The sequence below is a fragment of the Papio anubis genome, unplaced genomic scaffold (assembly GCF_008728515.1).
Source record: "Papio anubis isolate 15944 unplaced genomic scaffold, Panubis1.0 scaffold1253, whole genome shotgun sequence".
In the NCBI taxonomy this organism is placed as follows: domain Eukaryota; kingdom Metazoa; phylum Chordata; class Mammalia; order Primates; family Cercopithecidae; genus Papio; species Papio anubis.
The window spans coordinates 6,985-21,181 of record NW_022161196.1 but is presented as its reverse complement, the minus strand read 5'-3'; the positions used below and the strand labels follow the sequence as shown (position 1 = coordinate 21,181).

The 14,197-nt window shown below is 54.9% G+C and overlaps 1 protein-coding gene across 1 annotated transcript; it reads right to left on the bottom strand.

The window, feature by feature from the left end:
* Positions 1 to 289: 289 nt before the first annotated feature.
* LOC101005710 (outer dense fiber protein 3-like protein 2) lies at positions 290 to 6,475 on the bottom strand (the record flags this gene model as incomplete). Its single annotated transcript, XM_031661294.1, has 3 exons — positions 6,092 to 6,475; positions 4,387 to 4,494; positions 290 to 403 (listed from the first exon to the last, which is right to left on the bottom strand). Coding segments are annotated over exons 1-3 (349 nt in total), but the record flags the coding sequence as incomplete, so codon positions are not given.
* Positions 6,476 to 14,197: the final 7,722 nt, after the last annotated feature.

The window sequence follows — 14,197 nt, the reverse complement described above, 5'->3', positions numbered from 1 at the left end:
ATTTGCCACAATCCCCATTCACCTCTCACCTTCTGACACCAAGGCCGGCTGCCCCTGTGGTCATGTGTGCCCAGGGCCTCCGTGACCCTGACCCACTTCACTCATTCAGTTCCCCCAGCCCCTGTGGGCACTGGAATGGTGGCCCCTCCTCCGTGTCCCTTGGATTTGATCACTCCAAAGACACTGGCATTCGAAGAACTCCAAGGATAAGAGGGAGAGGGAGGACAGGGCAGGAGAGTCGCTGAGACCCCGGAAAGCAGGTCCTCGTGCGGCTGCATGGGGTACTCACCCCGAGACTTGGCCCGGCCCTGCATGGAGTAGGCGGGGGTGCAGCTGCGGCCAAAGCGTGTGACTTTGGGGTCCAAGAAGTAGATGGGGCCCGGGCTGGTGTCCTGAGGTGGTGCTGGGGAGAGGAACCCGGAGTGCTGGGAGTGACTCCGAAGACAGTGCCTGCCCCACCTCCCGGCATCAGTGCCCCTGTTGGCCCCGAGACACTCCCACCAGGTCAGAGGCCACCCCAGCCCCATCTCGGAGTGGTCATCCCGGGGGCCCTGAGTTGTGGCTGCCTGAGCTGAGTGGCCTCAGGTCTCTGCTCTGACTGTCTCAACCAGTTCTTCTGTCTCCTCACAATCGAAGTGCTTCCTGCGCGCTCTGCTCTGCTGCTGTTTGTAGTCCCCTCTGCCCCTCTAACCTCTGCGCAGGTGTGGGCTGGAGAACCAGCTCCTGGGTTTGCTGGAACTGGACATAGTGGAAGCAGGTGTGTGGTGGTACACAACCGTGATCTGGCGTTTTCGAAGAGGAAGACTAGCCCGAGCTTAGGAAGACCCGCCAAGGCTCAGGTTTGAGACCAGCATGGGCAACACAGTGAGATCCCGTCCCATCTAAAAATTTAAAACTTAGCCACGCATGTTGGCAGGCACCTGGGGTCCCAGCTCCTCAGAAGGCTGAAGCGGGAGGATCACTTGAGCCCGGGAGGTTGAGGCTGCAGTGAGCTGTGATCGTGCCGTGGCACTCCAGCCTGGGCAACAGAGCAAGACGGAGTCTCCAAAAAAAAAACTGTACGTAAAGTAAGAGTAACAAGAGCAACTAGGCCCTGAGCCAGCGCCTGGGCTTGTTGGCAAGTCTCATGCTTAAGAGGAGCTTGGCCAGTAGCGGTGGCTCAAGCCTGCTTAATCCAGCACTGGGGAGGCCGAGGCGAGGAGGATCCGCGAGATCGGGGAGATCGAGACCATCCTGGCTAACATGGTGAAACCCCGTCTCACTAAAATACAAAAATACTTGGTGGTGGCGGGGAGGCCTGTAGTCCCAGCTACTGGGAGGCCAGAGGCAGAATGGCCTGAACCTGGGAGAGCTTACAGTAGTGAGATCGGCCACTGCACTCCAGCCTGGGTGACACAGCGAGACTCCGTCTCAAAAGAGGGGGCTTGGCGTTGGACCGTTTAAATCCAGCAGGGCCTCTCGTGAGCGATGACCTTAGCCCAAGTCATTTATCCCTAAGCCTTATTTTCCCTGCGTCAGTATATTCTTGAAAAATAAAACCGTGAGAGGATCTGCAGAAGGGAGTGATCCTGGGCCCTTGCAGTTCGTGACTGGGACCGGTTGCCATGATGTCGTATTACCATGCCAAAGAAGCACATCAGGCAGCCGGATGCGGGCACCTGCGTGTAGCAGCTGACCGGTGTTCGCGGCCCACAGACCGCCTGTGCACACCTCGAGTACACGTGGCAGCGAGGCCACGGGTGAGAAGAAACGTCATCGACAGCCCTCCCACTGGGAGTCCGTGGCGCAGTGTGGCCCAGACACGGCTCCAGACCTCCTGCCACAGGCAGTGCCGCTGTGGTCCCCAAGGCAGGCTCACTGGCCACATGCTCAAGGGTGGTCCACTGACCCATAGCCACAGCCTCATCGTTTCTTCTTTGACTGGCAGGAGGGACGGGGTCTGCTTAGGCGGCCCCGATACAGTCCCCCGGGACTGCAGAGGCTGGAGATGGCGTCTCCCTCCATGCAGCAGGCTGGCAGTGCAGTGGCTCATGTCACTGCAGCCTCCCACCTCCTGGGCTCCAAGCAATCCCTCCACCTCAGCCTCTGAACAGCTGGGACCACAGGCTTCCTGCAGCACTGCTAATTTTATATTAGAAACCTTTGGCGGTAGCGGTGGCTCAAGCCTGTAATCCAGCACTTTGAAACCGAGGCAGGCCGAGATCACAAGGTCAGGAGATCGAGACCATCCTAGCTAGCTGCAGTGAAACCCCGTCTCTACTAAAAACACAAAAAATTAGCCAGGCGAGGTGGCATGTGGTCCCAGCTACTCGGGAGGCTGAGGCAGGAAGAATAGCGGGAGCAGGAGGCCGGGCTTGCAGTGAGCTGAGATCCAGCCACTGCACTCAACCTGGGCCCGACAGCGAGACTCCGTCTCAAAAAAAGCCTTGATCATGGCCAGGTGTGGTGGCTCCTGCCTGTAATCCCAGCACTTTGGGAGACTGAGGCCGTGGATCACGTGGTCAGGAGATCGAGACCATCCTGGATAACATGGTAAAACCCCGTCTCTACTAAATGTACAAAAAATTAACCAGGTGTGGTGGTGGGTGCCAGTGAGCCGAGATCACGCCACTGCACTCCAGCCTGGGTGACAGAGCGAGACTCCGTCTCAAAAAAAAAAGAAAAGAGAAATCCCTGATTATAATCCCATCGCCCCACTGCAGATGCCTGGGCCTCGCTCACGTGACCATAGACTCACCTCAAAGTGCTCACTGTGCAGGGCTTGGCCATCAGGACCCCCCCATGCTGAAGCACTGATCTTAGCCTCTGTCCTGCACCTGGAACCTTCCTGCCTTTTCTTCTGCCCTCCCCAACCCCTGGCGCAGTGCCCCGTGAGAATGAACACACCCCAGATCATCGTGACATTGCTCATCTCTAGACCTCAGCCTACAAAGCATGCTCTGCCTGGAGTTCAGTTCTTCTGAGGGCTCCACCGAACTCCTACTCATCCTACAAAACCCAGATCCCATGCTCCACTTCCAGGAAGCCTATCCTGGGCCTTTAGCAAAGTGTGCACGATTCCCACGCCACCAGGCTCCCCATGCTGTCTCTGTCCCAGGAATTGTGGCGAGCACTGATGGAGGGGTGGAATTTGGGAACACTGAGATCCGCTGGCCTGTGGTAGCAGCACCACTAATGCACACCAGCAGCTCCCTGTGCACCAGGCGCGGTCCACGCCTGAGCCACGTCACTCGTCAGAGCCCATCGCAGCCACTGCGCCCATTCTAGACAGAAGCAAGCACCACAGGGCAAGGCCACCAGCCCGTGGCACAGCGAGCCGGTGCACTCCTTGCCTGCCCTCCCGCCGTGCTGCCCTCCCGCCGTGCTGAACCAAACTCTCCGCCGTGCTGCCCTCCGCCTGTGCACTGCACAAGCAGCCAGGAATGTCCACAGAGATACACGAGAGCCCTGTGAGATGGGCCACGCCTGAGGAGCCCCCACCTTCATGATGGAAAAACGGGCTCAGCCTCACACCCGACAGCTCACGTTTACTGAGCCCTTACTAATCGCTATGCATCACTGTGGCTACTATTTTTTCTTTTTTTTAAATTTGTTTTAAGACGAGGTCTCACTCTGTCGCCCAGGCTGGAGTGCAGTGGTGTGATCGTAGCTCACGGCAGCCTCGACCTCCTGGTTTAAGTGATCCTCCCGCCTGAGCCTCCCCAGCAGCTGAGACCACAGGCACACAGTACCACACCCAGCTTTGCAGCTACTTTTTTTTTTTTGAGACAGAATCTCACTCTGTCGCCCAGGCTGGAGTGCAGGGGCGTGATCTCGGCTCACTGCAATCTCTGCTCCCGGGTTCACGCCATTCTCCTGCCTCAGCCTCCCTAGTAGCTGGGACTACAGGCACCTGCACCACACCCGGCTAATTTTTTTGTATTTTTAGTAGAGACGGGGTTTCACCGTGTTAGCCAGGATGGTCTCGATCGCTTGACCTCGTGATCTGTCCGTCTCGGCCTCCCAAAGTGCTGGGATTACAGGCGTGAGCCACCGCGCCCGGCCTAGTATTGTTAACTTTTAACAGAAACTGAGTTGCAGAGCACTTAAGCAATTTGCCTGAGCAGCAAGGAATTGCAAACGCGGGAAGGCAGGTACAGGTCTTCACCTCCCTACAACGCTCTTTCTCCTTCCATTCTCTTTATCAGTGAAAAAACAGGGACAGCAGCTTGCCTGAGGTCTCACAGCAAGTAGGAGGTGGAGCAAGTCGTAGAGCCCAGCCCTGCCTGCTTCCTGCTGCGCTAACTGGGGGCCTGGATCTAAGGGGTAAGGAGACCCATCGGTGCCCCGGGGGGAAATTGGAGGATCAGGGAAGCCCCCAGCCGCCCGCCCACCCACCCACCTTACCCTCACTGGGCCTCCGGACGAGTGAGTAGGCGGGACTGGCCACCCTGGTGCAGTCGTGGTTGATGAAGCCCACAGTGGACGGCAGGACGTACAAGCCTGGCCCTGAGCCTGCAGCCCAAAGCCCTCAGGTCACCACCTGGGCCCAGATTCCCCAAGGAAGGAGCCCTGGACCCAGCTCCTGAGCCTTAGCCTGGGTTCCCCTCTCCCTCCATGATGAGGATTGGGGGCCCCGGGGACCAAGAGGCTGCTGCCCCTCTGGAGACAAAATATGATGCCTGCATTGTGAGTCAGACATGTCCTGGGGGAGGCAAGGAGGGAGGGTCAATCCGTATTCAAATCCGTCAATCCATTTCAGATCCGGCTGCATCCGTCAAAACAGATCAAATGCGCATCCAGCCGGGGAGAGAAGGGGCAGGGGAGGGAAGGCTGGGCTGTAGCGGCCCTCACCCTGGGGCACAGATGGGGAGACTGGGGCCTGAGCCTCCCAGAGATACACGTTCACAGATGGGGAGATGAGGCCCAGGCAGAGCTGCACGGTCACAGATGGGGAGACTGAGGCCTGATCCTCCCAGAGATACATGGTCACCAATGGGGAAACTAAGGCCCAGGGAGAGGTGCACGTTCACAGATGGGGAAACTGAGGCCCAGGCAGAGATACACAGTCACAGATGGGGAAACTGAGGCCTGAGCCTCCCAGAGATACATGGTCACAGATGGAAGCTAGGGCCAGGCACAGAGATACAAAGAGGTGGGGAAACTGAGGCCTGAGCCTCCCAGAGCTACACGGTCACAGATGGGGAAACTGAGGCCCAGGCAGACATACACAGTCACAGATGGGGAAATTGAGGCCCAGGCAGAGATACACAGAGGTGGGGAAACTGAGGCCTGAGCCTCCCAGAGATACATGGTCAGAGATGGGGAAACTGAGGCACAGGCACAGAGGTACACAGAGGTGGGAAACTGAGGCCTGAGCACCCCAGGCTACACGGTCACAGATGGGGAAACTGAGGCCCAGGCAGAGATACACAGAGGTGGGGAAACTGAGGCCTGAGCCTCCCAGAGATACACAGTCACAGATGGGGAAACTGAGGCACAGGCACAGCGATACACAGAGGTGGGGAAACTGAGGCCTGAGCCCCCCAGAGCTACACGGTCACAGACGCCACGTGTTGTGGCTTCTGCGGAATCTCATTGCCACAGGGGTCAGGAGAGACCACAGAACCCGAGGACCTGGCTCGGGGCTTGACTCCAGCTGCTTCTGCTGAGGAAACTGCGGCCCGGGCCGGGCCCTCACCGAGGCCAGCAGCTGACGTGGTTCCCAGCAGAGCAGCCTCCGCACACGCGCCCCTTGCCCTGCCCCGCGTTGTCTACGGCGCCCATCCCCGAGGGCCACGCTGGAAACGTTCCCTCCTCCCCACGTCTCCCGCATGATCGCTGTGGCTTTGCCCCCTGCTGTACCCACAGCCCCTGGAAAGGGCCCGGCCCACAAAACACTCAGCTTCCGTTGGACAGAAACATACTCGGGGCCCAGGCAACCCCGTGTCCACACCCATCCTGCCGGAAGGAAAACTGAGGTTTGGGGGAAGGCAAGGACTTGCCTGAAACTCTTGCCTCCTGCTGGGCTCCCAGAACATTCCAGAAGCCCCAGAAGTGGGGGGAATGGAGCAGGAAAGGGTCCCACCTGTCCCCCGTGGCTGGCACGCACCGTTCTCCAGGGTGGCTGTCCCACAGGACTTCCTCAGGCCGGTCTCCGGAATCTGGCCCTCCGTCACTCGCCGGCCAAGGGGGGCTGTGGCCAACCGTGGGGCGGGGTCGCAGCTGAGGGTCCCCATGGTGGGCAGGCGATGGCCCCGGCAGCACCCACGGGGCCTGGTGCTACCTCCTGAGCCTCAGCAGCTCTGGCGGCCACAGGCCCAGGCACCGTCCCCACCTTCACGGCCTCACCACACCCTCCCACGACCACAGCTGCACAGACAGCCCCTTGTCCCACAGCAGGGAGTCGTGGGGCCCTGGCCTGAGGCAGGCTGGTCGGCCGGACACTGGCCTGGAAGTGGGGCCGGGATCGAGTGTCGGCCAGGCGGCTGGACAGTCCAGGAAAGAGTCCGGTGTCAGCAGAATGTGTCTCCCGGGAGCCGGCAGAGCTGGGCAGCTGGGGCCAGGGCCGGCCCCAGGGAACTAGACCTGCAAACATGACACCCACAGCCTCACAACAGGAGGGACTGGTGGGGTCGTGGGCAGCGTGCCCCCATTTCTACACCTGGGGAAACTGAGGCACGGCCCAAGGTCATACAGCAAGTTCACAACTCTGGGAGTTGCAACTCTGCGCCAAGAAGCATTACTGCCTCATCCTGTCACTCATTCCTCCCATAAGCACGTGCTGGGCACCTACTGTGTACCAGTTTCTGTTTGGGGTGGTGAGAACTGGACAGGAACAGACAGAAAAGAAGGAGATGTTCTCAAGATGAGAAAGTCGTCAGTAAATGTGATAAGTGAATACAGTCTGGTGTATGAGGAGGCACTGAGTGTGATTGAAAACGCAGACGGGTTTGGGGTTCAGGGTGGCAGTGTGGGTGCAGGCGAGACCCGCGGAGAGGGTAAAACCGAACCGTCCCCAAGCAGGTGAGGAGGCAGCGTGCAGAGACCTGTGAGGAGCGCACGTCAGCGTGAGGGACACCTGTGCACAGGCCCTGGGGCACCGGCGAGGACAGAGGGGAGGTGAGAGCCGCCCTCACTGCCTCCAGAAGTCTGCGGGATTTAAACCGCGATGGATTTTGATTCACTGAAGGCGACCACTGTGTGAGGCTCCAAGAAGAGGCTCAGAAAACTGCCAAATGGGAGGCACGTTCCTGTCTCCTCCTTGTTCGTTTCTGTATTTTTTGGAGCCTTTTGCAGTGTAATTTTTTTTTCTTTTTTTTTTTTTTTGAGACGGAGTCTCGCTCTGTCGCCCAGGCTGGAGTGCAGTGGCACCATCTCAGCTCACTGCAACCTCCGCCTCCTGGGTTTAAGCGATTCTCCTGTCTCAACCTTCGGAGTAGCTGGGACAACCTGACTCTATTTTTAGTAGAGTCAGGTTGGTTGGCCGGGCTGGTCTCGAACTTCTGACCTCAGATAATCCACCTGCCTCAGCCTCCCAGAGTGCTGGGATTACAGGCGTGAACCACCACCCCCCGCCCCGCAGGCATCTTCTTGTCTCGTTATCACAGCATCTCGGTGAGGGAGGCACTGCCACAAACCCTAATGTGTTGTTACAGATGGGGAAACTGAGGCTCTGGGAGACAGTAACATGCACTGAGTCCCTCAGTAACTCATCAGGGGATCCAGGACTTGAACCCAGGGTTCTCGGACTCAGATTTAATATCAAAGCTTCGGGCTAAGTGCCTCTGGGTTCTCATCCTAGAGCAACTTTCCGGAAACACTTAGAATTCTCGTATAGGGCCGGGCGCTGTGGCTCACGCCTGTAATCCCAGCACTTTGGGAAGCCGAGACGGGCGGATCACAAGGTCAGGAGATCGAGATCATCCTGACTAACACGGTGAAACCCCGTCTCTACTAAAAATACAAAAAACTAGCCGGGCGCGGTGGCGGCGCCTGTAGTCCCAGCTACTCGGGAGGCTGAGGCAGGAGAATGGCGGGAACCCGGGAGGCGGAGCTTGTAGTGAGCCGAGTTCGCGCCACTGCCCTCCAGCCTGGGCAACAGAGTGAGATTCCGTCTCAAAAAAAAAAAAAAAAGAATTATCGTGTGGATCCCTGCAGCCCTCAGTATAAAACCCAAACGCTCACCATGGCACACAGGCCCTCCATGGCCTTGTCCCCACCTCCCCCTGCCCTCTCATCCTGTTCCTGTCCCCTTTGCTGCTCTACTCTGGCCATCCGGGCCTGCTGGCTCTCCCTCGAGCCCCTAAGCTGGTCCCCACCTTGGCCTCTGCCTGAGCTCTCTCTACCCGAGATGCCTCTGCCAGCAAATCAACCCTCACTGGCTCCTTCTTCGGTCACGAGGGCCCCCAGCCCACAGGCCCTGTCACCGCCCAGCCCTGGGCACACCGTGTGCTTGTTTCCAGAGGCAGCACAAACTCCAGAGACACAGCAGGAATGGGTGCTGAGGAGGGAGAGGGGGAAAGACCTCAACCTCCCTCGGCCAGTCAACGCTGCTCAGCCAGAAGAGCAGGGCCAGGGCTCCCAGGGCTAGAGAGACAGAGGAGATGAGAGCCTAGAAGTTCTTCCCCCAACTCTATCCCTCCTCACATCCGTGTCACCAGGTCCAGGCCACACTAGACAGCCACGAAGGGCAGACAGCCAGAGACCTTGGTTCCAGCCCCAATTGACTCAGTTTCCCCTCTGTGACATGGGCTGTCAGACCCCTACAACCAGGTTCCAGCCAGGACTGGCCCCACCTGCCTCCGTCTCCCCATTTTACGTGGGGTGGAACCAAAAGCTAACACAGGGAAGGCAGGACAGGAAGCCGGCCAAGCCAACAGCGTGTTGCTGTGAGGACGCTGAGGGCCGGCAGCCGAGCTGGGACCCCTCCAGCCTCCAGTCCCCTTCTGATCCGATCGCACCAGATTCTATCACCTCTGTCTTCAGCTCGGAGCTTGTCTCAACTGCCAAGCAAAGAGCTTGCAAATGAGATGCAAATGAATTCAACGCACATGCAGAGGAGCCCTGATTTTAATCCTGTCTGTTGGACAGAAGAGACTAAATCTCAACAGTGAAAAAAAGGGAGGCTGGACTGGATGAGAGGCCAGGCGCCGGTCCCACGTCCACCTGCCCAGCTGCCGGCTGCAGGGGAGGGACGTCACTGCCCTGCTCGGTGTCCTGGAAGGTGACGCTGTAGGTGATCCCGAGACCCTTGTTCTCGCTGTAAATAGGAATTCAGCCAGTGTTTATTTGGGGCCAGGCCCTGCTCAGGTGCTGGGAAAACGGGAGGGGACAGAACAGACAAGTTCCTCGTCCTCCCTTTCCCTCGAGACAGGCAGGCAGGTAAGTGCAACTTACGTGAGTGCAGAGGGCACGTCGCTATGGAGAAAACGTGGGCGAAGGGGCGTGTTAGAGGCCGAAAGAATGATCAACTCAGTACAGCACCGGGGGCTATAGGAGTAAACAGCAAACTGTTCTCACAAATGCAGAATGTTGGCAAACTGACACACTGCGTCTGCTGCGCACAAGGGCTGCCGAGGCCGTCACCATCCAGGCACGAGTGTTTCTTATGATTAGGCATAACTGAAGCCTGCCAGTAACAACATGAACCTGTGGTCAATTAAACAGCTGATCAATCCTTACCTCCTCCTCCCTGCTCTTGTTACCCAATAAATACAAAGGGCTGTAGAAGCTCAAGAAGCAGCCTCTGCTCATTAAGATCAGGGAGACCTTTTCTCCTCTTCTTCCTTTTTTTTTTTTTTTTTTTTTTTTTGATGCAGTTTCACTCCTGTCGCCCAGGCTGGAGTGCAGTGGCGCGATCTCAGCTCACCACAACCTCCACCTCCCAGGTTCAAGGGATCCTCCTGCCTCAGCCTCCCGAGTAGCGGGGATTAGAGGCGTGTGCCCCCACGCCTGGCGAATTTTCTATTTTTAGTAGAGACAGGGTTTATCTGTGTTTCTCAGACTGGTCTCAATCTCCTGACCTTGTGATCCTCCCACCTCGGCCTCCCAAAGTGCTGGGATCACAGGCGTGAGCCACCACGCCCGGCCCCTTCGTCTCTCTTTTCTTCTCTTTTCTTCTCTTTTCTTCTTCCCCATGTTGCCCTTCCTTTAAAAGTTCCTTTTGTCTTAAGTTTTCATTTCTATTTAAAAGTTTCTTTTGTTTCTTGTTATCATTTTCAACTTCGTCCCTTCCTTCAGTCTTATGACCGTCTCAGGCAGTAACAGGAGTAACTGCAGTAACAACGGTCTCGGGCAGTAACAGGAGTAACTGCAGTAACAACCATCTCCGTGTCAGGTGTTCTGTCGCGCCAATCGTCAGTGTTAACAGGGTAACCGCGGTAACAACCGTCTCCAACGTGGCTGGGGTAACTTTCCAGTAACAGCCGTCTCAAGCAGTAACAGGGTAGCTACTGGCACAACCGTCTCCGGAGCAGTAACAGGGTAACTGCAGTAACAATATCTCGAGGCAGTAACAGGAGTAACTGCAGTAACAAAGGGTCAGGCAGTAACAGGAGTAACTGCAGTAACAAGGTCTCGAGGCAGTAACAGGGTAACTGCAGTATAACCGTCTCGGGCAGTAACAGGAGTAACTACAGTAACAACAAATCTCGGGCAGTAACAGGAGTAACTGCGGTAACAACCCTCTCAAGCAATGGCACAGGGTAACTGCGGTAACAACCGTCGGGCAGTAGCTGGGGTAACTACGTATATGGTCGAACGTAACAGGAGTAACTACGGTAACAACCGTCTCGGCAATGCTGGGAGTAACTGCAGTAACAACCGTCTCGGGCAGTAACAGGAGTAACTGCAGTAACAACCGTCTCGAGCAGTAACAGGAGTAACTGCAGTAACAACCGTCTCAAGCAGTAACAGGAGTAACTGCAGTAACAACGTCTCGGGCAGTAACAGGAGTAACTGCAGTAACAACCGTCTCGGGCAGTAACAGGAGTAACTGCAGTAACAACCGTCTCGGGCAGTAACAGGAGTAACTGCAGTAACAACCGTCTCGGGCAGTAACAGGACTAACTGCAGTAACAAGGGTCTCGGGCAGTAACAGGAGTAACCGGTAACAACCGTCTCGAACATTAACAGGAGTAACTGCAGTAACAAGGGTCTCAGGCAGTAACAGAGGGTAACTGCAGTAACAAGGGTCACCGGGCAGTTACAGAATGGCAACTCAATGGCACAGGTCTCGGGCAGTAACAGGGTAACTGCAGTAACAACTCGAGGGCAGTAACAGGGTAACTGCAGTAACAACGGTCGAGCAGTAACAGGAGTAACTGCAGTAACAACGGTCTCGAGGGCAGTAACAGGGAAGTAACTGCAATGGCACAAAGGGTCTCGAAGACATTAACAGGGTAACTGCAGTAACAACCGTCTCGGGCAATGGCACAGGAGTAACTGCAGTAACAAGTCTCGGGCAGTAACAGGGTAACTGCAGTAACAAGGGTCGGGCAGTAACAGGTAACTGCAGTAACAAGTCACCGAACGTAACAGGAGTAACTGCAGTAACCAACGATCTCGGCAATGTGAGGTAACTGCAGTAACAAGGGTCTCGGGCAGTAACAGGGGTAACTGCAGTGGCACAACCGTCGGGCAGTAACAGGGTAAACTGCGGTAACAACCGTCCGGCAGTAACAATAACTGCGGTAACAACCCGTCTCAAACGTAACAGGGTAACTGCAGTAACAACCGTCTCGGGCAGTAACAGGAAGTAACTGCAGTAACAACTATCGGGCAGTAACAGGAGTAACTGCGATAACAAAGGGTCTCGAGCAGTAGCACAGGGAGTAACTGCAGTAACAAAGGGTCTCGAGCAGTAACAGGGTAACTGCGGTAACAACCGTCTCGGTAACCCTCTCAAGCAGTAACAGGAGTAACTGCAGTAACAACGTCTCGAACGTAACAGGGGTAACTGCAGTAACAACGTCTCAAGAAAACAGTAACAGGAGTAACTGCAGTAACAAGGGTCTCAGGCAGTAACAGGAGTAACTGCAGTAACAAGGGTCTCGGGCAGTAACAGGAGTAACTACAGTAACAACCGTCTCGGGCGGTAACAGGGTAACTGCAGTATGCCGGTCTCAGGCAATAACAAATAACAATGCTCGCAGTCAGAGCAATAACAAGGCTTTCAGGACAAAATGCTTTAATAGGCAAGGACAAGTCAAACTCTAAAGCGCCAGCTATCAGGAAAACAACATCATTAATTACAGGGAAAGGCATCCATAAAGGCGGGATGGATAACAAAGATCAGGCAGGAAGATAATCGAGATGGTCAGGCGAACAACAAAGTAAACAAAGGATAATCGGCGGAATAATCGGCGAGATAATCGAATAAAGATAATTAAGAATGTCGAGATAATCCGGAATAATCCGGAAGATCGTCAGGCGAATCCGGGCGAATAACAAAAGAACCTTCCAGCATCAGCAGATCGGCAGAACATCAAACGATCCGGCAGATCAGAGCAGAATATCCGGCGAATCATCAAACGCGATCGAGCAGACATCACGCAGATCAGAATAATCGGCACAGATCAAACAGATCCTCGGCGAATCAAGCGAACATCGGCGATCAGGCAGACAATAAGGCAGATCGATCGGCAGATCAGGCAGATCTTCCGACGATCCGGATCGACATCAAGCGAACAAGCGGAACAAGCGTCATCAAGCGAATAAATCCAGGCGATCAGATCAAGCAGAAATCAAGCGTCAATCAGGCGAATAATCAAGCATCGATAAGAGCAGATCATCCAGCAGATCAAGCATCAAGCGAATCAAGCGGGCAGATCGGCAGATCAAGCGATCATAAAGCGATCGGCGATCATCCGGCGATCAAGCAGATCCTCGAAAGATCAAGCAGATCAATCCAGCGAACAGATCTTCCAGAAATCAGACAATCGCTTTGGCATTCATCAAACGCATCAAGCAAGCGGGTAACGATCGATGTTTTTTTAGATCATCCAGAAGCGGGACATCAGGCGGGCCTCGCTCAGAGCAGAATAATCAGATCAGCGCAGATCAAAGCGAATCCTCGGCAGATCGTCAGCGAACATCAAGCGATCATCCAGAAGCAGATCCGGCGAATCTCCGGCAGATCCGGGTCGTCATCCAGCGGGCTCTTCAAGCGAATCGGCAGATCAAGGCAGATCGCAGATCATCCGGCAGATCTTTTTGCGTCATCAAGCGGGAATAATCAAACATCCAGGCGAATATCAGAAGCAGATCGTCAGCGAATCGGCAGGAGCATCAAACATCAAACAGATCTCCGGCAGATCTCAAGCGGGTCAGCGCAGATATCAAACCGTCCTCGGAACATCGGCGGAATCGGCAGATCATCAGCGAATCAAACGACATCGCGCTTGAATATCAGCGAATAAATCAAACAGATCTTCAAAAGCGAACAAATCAATCAACAGATCAACAGATCGGCAGATCATCAAAACTCAGAAGCGGAATAACGCAGACATCAGGCAGATCATCAACGAATAAATCCGGCAGATCTTCAAACACGCTTGAATAATTTTCAGATCAGATGGCGCAGATCAAGCAGACAAAGCGAACAGCAGACGCTTGAATCAAGCGAATATCAGCGCGTCATCAAACATTTCTTCAAAAATATCCAGCGCAGATATCGCCAGATCAGAGCAGATCAGCGTCGATCAACAGCGATCCGGCAGATCAAGCGAACAATCAGAAGCGATCATCAGGTATCAAGCGAATATCGGCTTGCATCAAGCAGATCAAGCGAACAATCGCGCGAATAAATCAAGCAGATCAGATCATCAAACGTCTTCAAAATCGATCAAGCGGGCTCGGCAGATCAAAACGAACTCAGAGATAATCGAAGATAAGTCGAGATAACAAAATAGCAATAAGATAATGAAGAATATGGGCGAATGTAAGGAAAGATAATCAGAATAATCGAAGGCAATCCGAAGAATAACCATAAATATAATCGAATGTCGAACAATCAGGCAATCGCAAAATAAAGATAATGAATGTCGAGTCGTAGATAATCGGCGAATAATCAAAGAGATGTCCGGAATGTCCGAGATAATGCTCCGTCATCTTCACAAAACTCATAGTCTATAAAGATTAATCATCCATAACCTACCCACAAAAGCGCAAAATAAAGAGCTCCCAGAGACAGTGTTCGCATGTCACCCAGGCTGGA